Source organism: Cydia amplana, chromosome Z, assembly GCF_948474715.1.
Source record: "Cydia amplana chromosome Z, ilCydAmpl1.1, whole genome shotgun sequence".
NCBI lineage: Eukaryota > Metazoa > Arthropoda > Insecta > Lepidoptera > Tortricidae > Cydia > Cydia amplana.
This window is the reverse complement of record NC_086096.1, coordinates 19,910,466-19,927,350: the sequence shown is the minus strand read 5'-3', so window position 1 is coordinate 19,927,350 and position 16,885 is coordinate 19,910,466. Positions and strand designations below refer to the sequence as shown.

The 16,885-nt window shown below is 37.0% G+C and overlaps 1 protein-coding gene and 1 long non-coding RNA gene across 2 annotated transcripts in view; one reads left to right on the top strand and one right to left on the bottom strand.

Annotated features, from left to right (window-relative positions):
• Positions 1 to 16,885, top strand: part of LOC134660850 (uncharacterized) — a 251,801-nt gene that overhangs the window by 166,979 nt on the left and 67,937 nt on the right. The gene's annotated exons all lie outside the window — the stretch shown is intronic.
• LOC134660796 (uncharacterized) overlaps positions 1 to 16,885 on the bottom strand; it is a 65,240-nt gene that overhangs the window by 11,127 nt on the left and 37,228 nt on the right. Inside the window, exons 3-6 of the mRNA XM_063516589.1 lie at positions 5,025 to 5,171; positions 2,556 to 2,744; positions 1,910 to 2,060; positions 115 to 246 (exon numbers count right to left, since the gene is read on the bottom strand). Coding sequence (XP_063372659.1) covers positions 115 to 246; positions 1,910 to 2,060; positions 2,556 to 2,744; positions 5,025 to 5,171 — 619 coding nt within the window. The remainder of the gene's footprint in view (positions 1 to 114; positions 247 to 1,909; positions 2,061 to 2,555; positions 2,745 to 5,024; positions 5,172 to 16,885) is intronic.

Here is a 16,885-nt window from a genome sequence, read left to right as displayed (position 1 = left end):
GCATACTATGTGAAGTTTCTTTTTAATTATTAAACACGAGTCAAGAGGACTGACGTGGTTTATTGGTTCGAATGGATTAATCAAACGATAGGTATAGCGAGCTGTAAAACTTACTTGCTCAAGAGATTAGGATAAGAAGCCATGATTTTGGACGGTTTGTCGGGTATGAACGAACCAGCCACGACTGGTCCAAGCGGAGTTTCAAATTCCCTCGCCAGGATTTGAATTTTTTTTATTTCTGCTAATCTGAAAGATGATATACCTACCTATAAATAACGTGTATTATAACATCTTCGTTTGGTACAGAAAACTTATCACAATTAATTAATAACGATGTGTTTATATCAATCGTTCTAATAAAATAAAAAATCATCCAAAAGCCAAATTATTTATTACCTGTAAATAAAATAAGTACCTACACATAGGCTAATCAAATTAGATCTAAAATAGCGTTTTGAGGAATTAATTCCCAGTAAGCTGGAAATTTCATTTTGTTCTAAATGCGCGTAATCCGAGTGTACTCCATCCTGGGAGGTATGCAGTGTGCATAACTTTTGGGAGCCTTAGGAGATTTTTTTTTCCAAACCTCTTGCTGACCACCATCAATTACAAATGGCACTACCAGCAAAGTTTGGTGGGTCAGACTCTGGTAAAAAGGAGTTATCGCATTTATGACATGATTTTACCAAACAAAAAAAAATTAAGTGGCGGCCATATTTTTACAATTTATTTAGACTACGAACTCGTATCGTCAGGTATCAAGGACTGCGGATTTCATGTAATACAATTTAATTTTTTTGTGATTTTTAATAATAAAAAAGTAGATAATCGCTGATTTTTAGAAATAATTTTCTAGTTTGTTTTATATATTAGCGTTAAAGTTTTTCAACCTTTTGCTCGAGTTGGTAAACCTTGCATATTCTTCTATTAGTTTAAATCTACGGACCTCGCTATCTATTTTTTAAAATCAAATTGATAACGTGAATTCGCTATAATATTTTATGTTTCATAACTAGATATAGCAGCAAATCTGAAAGATGTTATTGTATAAAGATATTCCGACTTTTGCGGGAATTGAGTGTTCGCGTGTTGTTGGGCGAGAACACGCGCATCGTACGCATGTACCTATCGATTGTGTTACGGCCTCTACTTTGAATGATTGGCCGTATGAAACTAGGTTTCTGCGCTTTTAAGGTTGGGCTAAGGCAGAGGTTAGGTTAATAGTCTAATAATTGAATTTTTATTTTATTTTATTGTAATTTTATGGAAGCGATTTCCGGAATAAAACAATTTCATTTCATTTCATTTCATAGGATCAGGTTAGCGTAAGCATGCCCACGGAACCCGGAAAATGGCGAATTACAAACCACAAGTAATTGAACTGTATTCAGAGAGGTGCCTTTTAAGTTTTGTTGTTTGTAACGTTGTTTTTAATGTATTTCCCTTAAATGCCCACAGAAGCTTCTGTGTCGCGGTATCGCCTACCGTACAGCCTCAATGTATTCCCGGGTTATATATGTAGCAGTAATCTATCACTGAGATTTAAGAGCAACCGAGTCGAAATTCTAAATACCACAGTTCCACAGTCCGAATTAAGCATGTCCGAAGGCACTGTTTTTTTTTAATTAATTTATTATTGAATTCTAAATTCAATTAAGACATGACACTCATTTTTTAATACTTAATTGTAGGAGGTAACGACAAGATTTAAAAGGCTGCCCTCGTAGTACACGTATAGGGTTTGCAATCCGGATCCAGAATGTATGAAATTATCCGGATCTGGATCCGGATCCGCGGATCTTCCCATACATTTCGGATCCGTCGTGCAAACCCTATACACGTATAAACACACGTAGCCGTCCGTTAATGAAGCTGACACAGATTTTGAACCAAAAAATATATTACTTACGGCTTATTCTGCAAACAAGTCATTAATAATTTAGATGTTGGATTACATCCTAGACTTTGAGCTACTTGTAAGGTGTATTGCGTGGGGTCTTTTGTCAATGCCCAGTCGGATAGCGCAGACCCCGACATGAGAATAGCCCGATGAAAAAGTCCTGTGAATTAAATTAATGGGTGTGGTATTGTGACGTATTAATTAAAGTGGTAATGTGTACTCCGGTTAATCCTTATAGGTAAGTACTTCAGAATGTATGATAATTCCGAGAATGGATCATAATATCGAACCATGAGTGATTTTCGTAAATAACCGACATTCTGAAGTATTTAGATTAACCGGAGTACACCTGTATTTTAGAGGTTTGAATAGATAATTTAACAATAGTCTAAGATTGGTTACTCTAATGAACTCTTTACCTATCTGGTTTGTTACAAATTCATAAAATATAGGGTCATCGTCACGAATTACCTTTTAGAGCAATAATCGCTAAAATAGTGGTAGGTATAGCATTTGAGTCGTTAAAGTGTTAAAAAAAAGCGAAATGAAATTGTAAACCAGAAAACAATTACTTAAGTTTTATTTATGATGATGTCAAAGGGACAGTTTGATAGTTCTTAGGTTGCTTAGGGCTAAACCTTGTCGACTGATGTACCATTAGATATAGGCGACAGCATCAGAAAACTAACGCATGCAGCCCCGGTCCCGTGACCCATTAATGTGACGGAGCTGGGATCCCCATTGAGATCTTCAATATTGTCCTTGATCCATTGTAATGCAGCCAGTTGATCAAGAAGACCATTATTATTGTATACATATTCAGTCATGCTTGGCTTCAGAAAACCTGAAAGAAGAAATAAAAAGTTACAAAATACCAAGAACATGTAAAGATTCGCTCACATCCCTGTTCAAAAGACGTTGGCGCACCGTAAACAAGTGACGTGACTAATTTAACGCGCCTGTACCCCTAGTGTAAATTTTATTCGATAGCGCTACGTGACGTAGGTACGCGTTTGCGTTAAGTGTCATTTTGTATGGGATTTGAGTTTCCAAAACGTTCCGCTTGGCACGCTGTTTAAAACCCATACAAAAATAGACATACCGCAAATTCTCGTCACGCTATCGAATGAAATTGACACTAGGGGTTCTAACCACATCGCTACCATGTCACGCCTAACTCCGTTAACTCGAGTTACATGAGTTACGGATAACCAGTCTAAATCGTCTTAAAAACCATTAAATATATATATATATATCTTCAAAAATCATAAATTTTGAAAAGCTTCATTATTTTCTGAGAAAAGCATATGACTAACTCATGTAACTTCATTTTTTTGCCGATGGCGTCAGATACAACTCAGTTAACTTGGGTTGCATGAGATATGCATGTGCATGACTGACACAATCAAAATATCATCATCAACCGAAAAAGTGGTACCTTTTACTAAAATCAAGCACAATTCATGAGATTTTATGCGTAACATAAAAGGATCAATTAAATTGTTGACAAATTTTAGTTCGACGAAGACTTGAATCTGGTACAATAGTTTTTCAAATGCAACGAAAATAAGTCAGGAAACTTATTGGTAAAGTGATACGTGCAACGTCTGATCACGCGTAGGTATGACATGTAACTTGACTTACATGACTTCGTGTGACCCAGTATGGAAGTGTTGGTCATGCGAAACCATTTAATTCGAATAAAATGAAAACTATTCAATTATGCGTAAAAAAAATTAAAGATCCTATTCTGTGACATATTTCCTACATGTAGATTAGAAAAAAATAAAAAATTACGATGAACCGTCATCGATAACAGCATTTGTATCTTTAAAACTTTAAACGTAATTATCTCGAAACTCAACTTTTAAAGTTACATGAGATGCGAGTGACACGGCAGATCGGAGATAAAACCTAAAAACCGTTGACGTAGGTTGTGACACTTGTGACCAAAGCTTGTGACTCATGCGTCACAAGTGTCACAACCTAGGTTTAACTTTATGGCACTTTATTGACGCGGTCCTTCGGAACTTGAGTTTAAGATACCTACGCAGATACATCTAGTAGGTATGTCGTAAAAAGTTATATTCGATTTTCTTATAATTATGATTTAGCAAGTGGCTCGTCAGCCCGTATTATATTTATATTTATATCCACCCTCTGGGGATAATGAACGATTCACCCTCTTATCTATTTTATCTTAAAGTATTTTTCTTAAAAAAATCGCTGTCTTTACGGGACAGTTACGTATTTTAAGTTGACCGGTGTAATTGCTTCCATAAGAATGCCATGTGCAGTTGTTGCGATTTTGACGCAACTCAATAATACGGTGCGTCAACGTATTTAAGATGTCAGAGTGGCTGAACCTTTAAGCCGCTGTTGGAGAGAGATTATGAGCATTGCTATATCTCGTTTGAATCTGGAGCAGGCCTACTAGGAAAGTATATATACCACTGCTTTACAGAGATACGGTGTACGTATGGTGTGTTGATTGCAAACTACCAGAATTTATTCTGTAAGCTATCAACGCGATTAATCCTAGCTACAAACGGTACGGCAATGGTGTCTACCTACTGCCGAACTGCAGTACGTTTAGTTTTTGCTACTAGTACGGATATTTGTGTTATTTACTCGAAGATTAAGATATCAGAACAGAGATATCTTGCTACCTGTGGGGTCTACCTTAACCAATTTTAGTCGTTAGTTATATCACAAAACACTCCTTCTTCCTCCTGCTCTTATCCAACGTTACGTGGGTCGGCACAACATGTTTCTCTCTTCCATTCTCCTCTATCTTGCGTCACCTCAGCACTCACTCCTTTCTTTCTCATATCCTCTTTCACACCATCTATCCATCGTTTTTTGGTAAGTAGTTTTACTCCATCTTCGAGTCAATCCCGTGCCGTGATTGGTCCGTGTCTTTGAACGGACCAGTCACGGCACGGGATTCGCTCACCTCGTCCCCCCGCACCCCCGTATTTTTGGCAGCATCGGTTTCATGAAATAATTGCTCTAAACTCAGTCTAGAGGATTCCTAGTATATGGTTTAAATCAATATATCACAAAACTCTATTGAAAACAAAGTAATCATAAAAATAGGAACATTTACATAAATAAAACTCACCTAAAATACCCAAACGATAATTTAAGGTTATAACCATGATATTTCCATACGAAGCCAAGATTCTACCGTCGTATGCATTTCCAGTACTCCATTCAAAGGAATCGCCATGGATGAATACTAATACAGGAAACTTTTTTGGTTTTTGTTCTGGAATGCGAAAATGCACTTAGGTTAGTATAAATACCACACGCGAGCAGTGTTTGAAAAAGTCTGTTCATATGTTGATATCACAGATAGGTAGGTACTAAATACTTTAATATAAATAGTAAATACATAAGGAGAAAAATAGGTTACACAATTCTTCAATTATGTAGGTATGGTTTACTCTTAGAGGCTTGGCCTTTTCTCGAAAAGGCTTCTAGGATTTGATTTTCGCTCATGTCGTCTCAGATATGGGTATATTTGGTATCATTGCATTCAGTATGAGGTCATGAACACAAATATATGAGAAGACAAGCGCAAAAGGGTTGTTGCTTTGATCGGAAATATTACATAAAATTGCATATTCTTTAGTTTTTGAACGTATTAAGCTTATCACGAAATCAACAGCTCACAAAGGCACTAGTTTTAATGACAACTTAGGGCACTGGTTTAAGCAAAACCAAAAAGTGCCCTTAAATAAATCCGTCCTTACCCGTATAACTTAGGTAAGTACGTTGATTTTAAAATAACACGATTTCCACTTATAAATCAAATAAGTACGTATGTATATAATAGCAGGTACAGGTAGGACCCCGGCAAAAGATTGCTTTCGGCAAAAATCCTTTGATCAGTACGGTGTAAAGGTTAGGTCTAGCCCTCTTCTAAGGTACCGGACAGCGTTTCTCTAATTTGTAGGTGCCATTTTAAGCTTTATCATCAATGAGATAGAGTATAAAGTACATTACATATCAGTGGAATGCAATTACGCTGCCTTGATTTCTTTTCTTTTTACCCATAGGTGGTTCGATGAAGTAAATTGATTAAAGGGAATACACATACGAAGTGACCTTTAAACATGACCGGATTAACAAACCTCACGACATTTGGCTTAATTTATTGTAAAATTTATGTTTTCTATATATAGGTAACGTACGTAATTCAATAGAACTTGCGAACTATGTAAACAAAAGTTACTAGTAATTTGACATTTAGTGTCAATTTTAGTATGGCGGTTTGTTTACATAGTTAGCAAGTTCTATTGAATGACATTTTATAAGGGTTTATATTACAAGTCAGTAGATTTCAGTACAAGCGAAGACTTGCCTTTATTGTTAAATGGTACTTAGGTACTTGTGTAGTCTGTGCAGGGTGCTCAAAACGAGCGTTGCCGTGTAGCTCTTATAGTCTTATAATGTTTAGAAATTATTCATTTCCAATTCTACGGGAACGTAAGCTTGCCATTCTTACATATATACATGTATATTTATCAAGACTTAATTTTATCTATCTCATGTCAGATATCAGTTCTTTTTCAATAAAAAAATAACTTATTTGTGGCGCCATCTACGATCAGACGCGGCAATACTGTAGGAATACTTGAGGAGTGTTTCAGTCACTAACAATATATAGGTGTCGCTATCAAAACTAACTGTAAAGAGTTATTGATTGTAGATGTTTATAAACTGTAGGTACACAACATTTTGTGTAACCTTCTTTTCATAATGTTTGCTAACAGACATCGTTGGATTCATAGCCAAACTTCAAAAAGCTCTTTTTAATACGAAATGATCAAAGAAACTGCTAAACAACAAGCGCCATCTAACTAGTCTGGATATAATCATAACGTATGCTTATCACTAAATTTCTCTTATATAAGATTTTGACGTAAAGGCGCCATCTAGTACATTGTGACGCAATTACGGTAGAACACATCTTGACTTCACAAAAGGAACTCTAGTTTTAAACCTTTGTAATAATTAACTCGTGCGGCCGGAGATGGCGCTATTGTGTAAGTATATTAGTGGGGAAAGTGACACAAATTATCCTAAAGATGGCTTAAAACTCACTTTAAAAACGATCAATACTAAAGAGGCAGCTTACTCGTACATGTACTGAAGTGGATTATGAATTTATATCTTATGTAATTAATCCGGCTCGAAGGACCAAAAATGAAGTGGGTTATGCCTTATGTAATTATGTATTGTATATTTAAACACGCATTTATCGTTATTTCTTATTTATTAATAAATAATACATGTTTTTGGTGCAAATCTAAATAGAAAAGTCACATTCTTTTAATATGTCAATGTTTTAAATGTAGAAAATCAATATAACTAAACGGAGAAGGTTTTAATACCGAACATGTACAGTCGAATACAAAGATATGTATACGCCTGGAAGTTACAAAATTATGTATCCATTTAAGTTTGTAGCCATATTTGGTTACTATAATATATGTCCAAATAAGGTGACAGTGCCGAGTATACGCCCAATGTTACAAATTTATGTATACACTAACACGTAAACAATAATGTGCACGTATTGATGAATGTTTATATGACTGCAGATACTGTTACAATTTTATGTATACATGACATAAAGGACAGCTATACAAACTGCTTCCTTTTTACTTAAAGAGGCAGTTAAGCCTAGAAGTACTTCACCGTAGATAATATTATTTATGATTAACAAATGATGCATGACATATCATTAAGTGTTTCACTGTCATGTGTGGCACATACTAAAAATAAATACGGATATAAAATATAAAAATACCGTTTTTAAAATACACCAGTTATGGCTTACCGTATCGATGAACATATGAAACAGCGGATTGTTTCGATGCGTGAAAGTGGAGTATCTGTTACAGATATATTCGAGGAGTTAGGCATTACGGTAATTATAGTTATGAGTTCTATTGGCAGATATTAATCGTTTTACGGAGATAGTAAATATGGTTTTTTATTTTACCATAATTTTTATTACAGCGAAAAACGGCGTATCTCTCGATTGAGCGTTGGGCGGGGGAAGGAAACGTAAAACCTCACGTTTCTACAGGACGGCATAAAAAAACTTCCGCAGCCAGCGACAGGCGTTTGATCGAGGATGTCATGGTCCGACGTTTCGTGAGCATCCCAACTTACGCTGCAGAATTGAACGTTTCTTCAAATACAATACGAAGACGTCTGCGAAGTGTCGGATTGCGTCACAGAATTCCTGCCAGGAAACCCCACCTGACTGACCGTCACAAAAGAATGAGAATGAATTTCGTAACAAATTTTAAGGATTTTGACTTCGAGAAAGTTATTTTTGTGGATGAGAAAACATTTACCACTAATGCGGACGGGCGTGTTTCCTTATACAGAGTCGACAAAACGCGTTATGATGAAAATAATGTGCTGCCGGACCGAAGGAGCGGCCGGCTGTCTTTGGGATTTTGGGGATGGATATCTAGTTCTGGGCCCGGAGAACTGATTGAGATCACAACGCGTTTAAATGCGAATGGGTATATAGAAATATTAAGAGACGTTTTTGTGCCGACTGTTACAAATGTGTTTGGGGATGTAACAATTTTTATTCTGCAGGACAACTCATCTGTGCACAACTCTCGGTTGGTGCAAGCTTGGACTGACGATTAACCCAACATAGTGTTATTAAAATTGAGTCCCAAATCACCGGACCTCAATGTGATCGAAAATATGTGAGCTATGATGGTGCAAAATTGGGATTCGTCTCAAGTGAAAACCATTAATAGTTTACGCGAACATGTTCATCAACTGTGGGAATGTTACAGAGGGACGAACTATTGTGAAAAACTAGTGAGTTCAATGAAAACTCGTCTAGAAGCCGTAGAAGCAGCCGAAGGCGGCTACACAAAATATTAATCAAGCAGTACAGAAATACTAGCTAATATTATTTTATTAAGCACATGAGCGCTAATATTATTTTTTAAAGGAATAGGTCCTTTTAAGTTTTCATTTTAAAAGTAAAGTTACAAAGCTACCATATAACAAGTGTTTTATTCTTGATATTTTACAGTATTGTATTGTAGTTCGGGCGATTTTCCGCAACTCGACGTCTTGCGCCTATTTTGCGTGATGGGGATGTGGGCTAGTCCTGCCAGCCCAGCTCCTCGAGGAATCCTATCAAACCTTTGATGTTGAGTAGGACCTCGGGGAGGTCTCTCGGGGATCCGAGATGTTTTGCCCTGTATGGGGCCACTCCGCTGCATTCCAGCACCACGTGAGAGGCTGTTTCTTCTGTCTCCATGCATCCACGGCATAGGGGACTGTCTGTGACACCTGTTGTAAAAAGATGTTTGTTAAAGAGTCCATGACCTGTTATGACACTGGTTACCATACTCAGTCGAACCTTTCCTAGTTGAAGGAACGCCCTTGTGAGCTTACCGTTGATGCCAGGCATGGCTTGTTTGGCCTGTCTGCATCCAGTCTGGTTTAGCCAGTGTTCTGTGTGTAGTTTCCCCGTACGTGCCAGCAGCATTGAGCGACCTTACTGAACGGTATCGGGAGAATCGGTTCCGGGCCAATCGCCCCCGCACCCGATCCTAGTCTGGCGAGCTCGTCCGCAGCATCGTTACCTCGGGATCCGCTGTGTCCCTTGATCCATTGTAAGGTGATCTTATTGTTCTGACATACCTCCATTAGTCGTTCGTGGCATTCGTGTATAAGCTTGGATGTGATTATATGGCTTTTTAGGGCCATTAAGACTGCTCTACTGTCGGAGAGTATGCGGATGGAGGATCCTACTACCTTCCTTGCAGTGATGGCAGCCGACGCGTTTATGATGCCCTCAGCTTGGAATACCGAGTTATGGGCTCCTAGCGGAGTGGTGATTGACATGTTCAGGTCTTCTGAAAAGGTTCCAGAGCCCGATCCGCTGTCTGTTTTGGACCCATCTGTGAAGATTCTCAGCTCCCGGGGATTGAGTCCTTCGTAGTTGTCGTCCTCATATAATTGTATTTTGTACCTTTTGTCAAAGATGGCTTGTTTGTGAATTCTATCCGTGCCCGCCCTGAGTACTGGAAATTCGTTGTATACCCTATCCAGGCATATTGTGTGAAGTGCTCCTGTGATGTTAGACCATATGTTGAGGGTTCGCAACCTTACCGCTGAGAGACTGGCCTCTTGTTGTATGTGTAGGTGCAGCGGTGGAAGGTTTAGCATGACTTCCATGGCTGCAGTCGGAGTAGACCTCGTGCAGCCAGTGGTGGCCGCACATGCGAGCCTCTGGAGTCTTTATAGCTTGTCTCGTACGTTGCCTAGGTTTGTTCTTGGCCACCAAACCAGAGCACCGTAACAGAGTAGAGGGCGGATTATAGTCTTATAGAGCCAAAGGGTATCGGGTTGAGTCCCCACCTCTTACCAATCATCCTTCTGCACTGCCAGAAGACTACTCCCGCCCTGTCTATGCGTTTGTTGATGTGATTGTTCCAGTTGAGTTTACTGTCGAGAGTTAGTCCTAAGTACTTAACTTCGTCGGTCAGCTGTAGCTCAGTCTGGAAGAGTGTTGGTCTGGTAAAGTTGCCAAGTGCCCTTTTATTGGTGAACATTACCATTTCTGTTTTGGTGGGGTTAACTGATAGGTCAAATTCTCTACACCAGCGTTCTACGATCCGAAGAGCTGCCTGGGTGAGGTCGCATACTGTACTGGCAAATTTGCCTGATATTAATATTGCCAGATCATCAGCGTAGCCTATTGTGTAGAAGTGTTCCTCGTTCAGTTTGGTTATGAGGTTGTTGACTACCAGGTTCCATAACAGAGGTATTTTACAGTATTAAATATTTGATTGGTATGCCTCCGTAGGTATATCTTAGAGCTATTAGCTTTATGCTGCTTTCTTTTAGGAAATAATGATAATAAATAAAACTAGAAATTAGGTTAAATTTTTTTATAAACGCAATTATATACAGAAATTATAATTCTAAAGTAAAAATAAATCTTTAGGCCTGGCTAAGGGTTAAAGCTAATGTAACGCAGAAGAAACAGTAAGTAAAATGTATTCTAATACACTTTTGAATGTATTAACGACGTCCTGAGTAAGTTCGTCGTCAATAACTTGTGTAGGTATTGCAGCGGATGTAATAGTCTAAAATCCGGCATAAGTATATGGTCGACCTTCACCGATCTGTCTGACGGATGAAACTCACATATTATGAAAGAAAATATGTCCCTGAACATAAATAAATAGGGTTGCCTAAATAAATATGGTCAAGGCTATTTTTAATTAATTTTTGAAAAACATTTTTTTTCTTTAAATTTCACCGATCTGTCTGACAAACGAAATAAGTTCCAATGGAAAGTATACAACTTGTACAACATAAATCAACTAGGTTGCCTATCTTTTTCCGGTCACTATTATGTGGTTGCCTAGTTTAAATAGGTGAGTTTTTATCGATAATTGCACTCATCTGTCTGACGGTTGAATTATACATCAAAATAATGGTAATTTTATTGCGAATACATTGGCATAGGGTTGCCTGCGAAAATCCGGTAACAAATAAGGGTTGCCAGGCTTTTAAATAAAATAAGAAGGGTAGACTTTTAGCGATAACTCATAAACGGCTTAACTTATCAAGTTTGTTTTAATTTTTTTTGAATGAGTTTTTAAGCACTATTTTTATGATTTTTTTCATATATTTTGGATCGATTATTCAAAAGTTAGAAGGAATTACCCTTTTTTTGAACTTTCTAAATTATTATTTCCGAAATGATTCACTTTATCAAAAAATGTTGTTTGCAGACCTCTATTTATTTTGAAAGACCTATCCAACGACACCCCACACATTTTTTGATAAAGTGAACATTTTCGAAAATAATCGCTTCTAACGAAATGAAATGTAGGTGAGCATTATTTTTTTCGTTTCAACCATATGATGTGGGATATCGTTGGATAGGTCTTTTAAAATTAATAGGTGTTTTAGAAAAACATTTTTTGATAAAGTGAATATTTTCGGAAATAATCGCTTTAAAAGATACATAATGTGTGTGAATTTTTTTTCATCGTTTCAAGTCTAGAATATGGGATGTCGTTGAATAGGTCTTTTAAAATAGATGGGGGTTTTCTATAGACATTTTTTGATAAAGTGAAAATTTTCGGAAATAAACGCTTCGAAAGAAACTAAATGTGTGTGGCGATTTTTTTTCGTTTCAACCTTAATGTGGGATGTCGTTGGATAGGTCATAGGTCTTTTAAAATGAATAAGAGTCTTCAAAAAACATTTTTTGATAAAGTGAACATTTTCGAAAATAATCGCTTCTAACGAAACAAAATGTATGTGAGGTTTTTTTTTTCACTTCAACCCTACGATGTGGGATATAGTTAGATAGGTCTTTTAAAATAAATAGGGGTCTTAGAAAAACATTTTTTGATTAAGTGAATGTTTTCGAAAATAATCGCTTTGAAAGAAACAAAATGTATGTGATTTTATTTTTATCGTTTTAACCCTATAGTGTGGGGTGTCGTTGGATAGATCTTTAAAAATAAATGGGGGTCTGCAAACAACATTTTTTGATAAAGTGTATCATTTCGGAAATAATAATTTAAAAAGAACGAAAAACGGTTATTCCTTCTAACTTTTGAAAATTCGATCCAAAATATATGAAAAAAATCATAAAAATAGTGCTTAAAAAACTCATTCAAACAAAATTAAAACAAACTTGATAAGTTAAGCCGTTTATGAGTTATAGCTAAAAGTCTTCCCTTCTTATTTTATTTAAAAGCCTGGCAACCCTTATTTGTGACAGGATTTTCGCAGGCAACCCTATGCCACTGTATTCGCAATAAAATTACCATCATTTTGATGTATAATTCAAGCGTCAGACAGATGAGTGCAATTATCGATAAAAACTCACCTGTTTAAACTAGGCAACCACATAATAGTGACCGGAAAAAGATAGGCAACCTAGTTGATTTATGTTGTACAAGTTGTATACTTTCCATTGGAACTTATTTCGTCTGTCAGACAGATCGGTGAAATTTGATGAAAAAAAAAATATTCAAAAATTAATTAAAAATAGCCTTGACCATATTTTTTTAGGCAACCCTATTTATTTATGTTCAGGAACATATTTTCTTTCATAATATGTAAATTTCATCCGTCAGACAGATCGGTGAAGGTCCACCATATATCGCGGATCTCCTACTATAATAAAAGAATCCCAATCTTCGGTGTCCAAGTGATAGACACATAATTTTGCGTTAGGCGGTAAATATAAATTGAATTAGCTCAACAACATCACCTTATGGAAATCCGTAGGCCGGTGGAGATTCACTTCATAGCAACCGTTAACAAGACATTTATTTCCTTCCACCATGACTCTCTTCAACGGATATTCGTTTTCCATTTTATTTTTATTATAACCTTTAACTAGTTTAAAGAAATTTCTGAGATACTAGATTCACGCACAACCACAACGCACAAGCTATCTGACGTCTAAGTGAAGTTCTTATTTCTTCTAGTTTTTATTTGACTTTGAATTGAATGTCAAAGCTATAGCTATAAGCTAGTTTTAATACATAACATAGACTGACTGTTATATCCATGAATGAGTTTCAAAAGAAGTTAGAACTTATTGACGGGATGACGAATAGGAACAGATTTTCAGTGTGACCAATAGCTACAAAATTACTATGTGACTTAATAGAACTAAATTTACTTGTGACGGGTTGAAACAAATATTATTGCTTTCGGCAGTATGATCGGTTAGAACAAAATTTTGGTGTGACGAGTTGATGCCTAAATCTGGAATACGATACTAAATTATGCCCTTAAACGGATCATCAATATTTTTGTTACTCCCTGTATACATCCAACCAATTTGATTCCTGGGCAACTGTGAAACTGTGTGAAACCGTACTACTAACATGAGTCACAAAAACGATCAGCATCCTATATAAATAACACAAGGCTGTTATAAGGTTACCGTAGCAACCAAATTTGATTATAACGTAACCGTAGCAATGTTAGTATCATTGGTGAAAATAATCGCGGAGAAAATATTTACTCACAATAATGACGTCATGCACAAAATGAAAAGAAAAGAGACAATTATATATATCTATCTGGTAGGTTCATATATTCGAAAAATAAAGTTGATTGACGTGTATATGTCGCAGGGAAATGATCAAAACAGAGATTTGAACAAATCTCTAAGGGATATGATCAAATCACGCAGGATGTTAAAATGGCGAATCCATATCATCATTTCCCTAGAAAAATTCAGTCATTTGACTAAATCACTGACTCTGTTTAGTGAAAAGACAAAATCGGCCAACAAACGCGAAACGCTTTTTCATTTCACTAGATTTGTTTAGGAATTTGACAAAATCCCTAACAACGACAGTAAGTTGACGAAACGAACTTAAAAAGTCAACTAGTTTTATCATTTCGCTAAACAGGTTTAGTGAAATGATAAAGTCTCAACTGGAAGATGGTATAATGGTGATTTGATTAAATCTCTGAACGGTTTAGTGAAATGACGAAAGCAAGTTGTACAGTCAGTACAGAATACAACAGTTTATTCTAATACAGTTAAGCGATTTGATCAAATCTCTGACTAGATTAAGTGATTAAGTTATATGTAGCATTAGAATATATATGTATAGAATACCTATATAGTATTAATAAGTAAAGCTAAAAATAACAGTTATGTCTTGTAGGCCGGTCCCGTAACGGCAAATATTGTCTGGCCATAAAAGTGCACTTTGTTATTATTGCAATGCATACCTAAGCTCCGACCGCTACGCGTGGCCTTTGTATTCATTAAGTTCCTGTAACGTTATTGTATTAGTTTATTAGGGTCTATTATCCTTGTGTTTTAAGCCTAACGGCAGAATCATTGTATTTTATTATTGTGTAATTTAGCGTAGTTTAGTTGCGTCGGAAGCTCTTGGCACCGTACAGTACAGCGTACCGTTAGCAGGACGTAGTGGTGATGCACATGTTCGCACAAAACAGTAAAGGATACGGCTACCCAGAGCATTCTACATTCTACCACACACACTCCTTCGGCAAACATCGTTACTATCGTTAGTCTGTAGATTACCTACTGTCTCCCCGGCCCGGCCGGCTCGGCTCAGACGCACGTGCCCAGTGCAATAGCGGCAAGTAAACAAACATTACGTCAGTAATTTTACGCGCGGTTTCTATAGAAAATATACGTTTTATAGAAAATGGCTTCGGGCGCTCGTGAAAATCAATTTGTGTGTGAAAAACAGTTTAATGAAACTATTAGTGCGTGTTATAATGAGAGGCAAGGTAAAGAAAAACCCCTATGGACTCGTGAAAGGATTGAAGAAGCTATCAGGGCTATCGAACAATTTAAATTAGCTCCAGTATTAAAAGCACCACGGACAAATAAACAGTACTATTACGGAAATAAATACGATCTCATGGAGGTTGGTACTGAAAAATATTTGATTATAAAGAGAAAGTCAGTTTCTGACCGCGTTGTGAAAGTGATTGCTGTGGATGAATTTTATGACATACTTAAAAAAAGTCATCAGTTTACTGGACATGGAGGGAGAGATAAAATGCTGCATTATTTAAAATCGAGGTACTTTATACCTACTTCGATAGTACTGGAGTTTTTGAAATTGTGTACGGTCTGTCAAACCAAAAAGCGATTTCCAAGAAAAGGAATTGTTGTGAACCCCATTACATCTGGTGACTTTAATATTCGAGGTCAAGTCGATTTAGTTGACTTCCAGTCAACGCCCGATAGAAATTTTAAGTGGCTGTTGCACTACCAAGAGCATGCAACGAAATTTAGTTTCTTACGGCCGTTGCTCTCGAAAAGAGCCGCTGAAGTGGCGCTGCAGCTGCTAAAAATATTCTTGGAAGTAGGTTGTCCACATATACTTCAGAGCGACAATGGTCGCGAGTTCACGGCTTCCATTATACAAGAACTGACGAACCTGTGGCCATCTTGTAAAATAGTAAACGGTCGGCCTAGACATCCGGCCAGTCAAGGGTCCGTGGAGAGATCCAACGCAGATGTTGAAACCATGTTACGTGCTTGGTTAACGGACAATTCATCTCAACATTGGTCGGTAGGTTGTTATTTTGTGCAGTTCCAAAAAAACTCTTCCTTCCATCGCACTATAAAACGAACACCCTATAAGGCGTTATTCGAACCAAAAACTGGGCTGGAATCTACTCATATACCGAAAGAGTTGCTTGACAAGCTTATTAATGAAGAAGATCTGGATCTAATTCTCAAACAGCAGAATAACAACCTTACTGCAGCAGCTGGATGTGCTGTTTCAACACCAGAGGACTCGCCACTCTCACCAGCAACATATACGAATCACAATCAGGACTTAGTATCACAGAACGCAATAACAGCTGATAACGACGACGAACTTATAATATTAAACGATTTACAATCATTCACGAAAAACACACCTATCAATAACTTCGACAACTACGATGATGATGATGATGATCTCCCAGCAGTTCAATTAAATAATCACACGGCTTCAACTTCGAATAATCTAACAACAGCTGAAGTTGCAATCAACGGTAAGAAAATAGTAACGTCCATGGTTTCAGACAGCGGAGCAGACAACACTGAAAAAAAAAATATTTTGCATAGTTTGTGAAATAGAATGTACTGGAGCTCACACGTACGATATTTGTGAAAATCCAGTGCATGCAATATGTGGAAGTACTGTTGGAGAGGAAGGTTATGGCTCAGTCGTTAAATGCCAATTATGCCAAAAAGAATTGCTTTCTTTTAGAGCTGAGAGGGAAAATGCGGCAAAATTTTTGAAAATATCGGCTGAAAAAATGAAAGATACTTCTCTGCACAAATTCAAAGAGTTGCTAATCAAATCAAGCGTGTTGGTGGACGTCCCTAAGGTAGACAGAGGTCCATTAGATGGAAGTAATGTACCGGGGATTGTTTTAAATATTAAA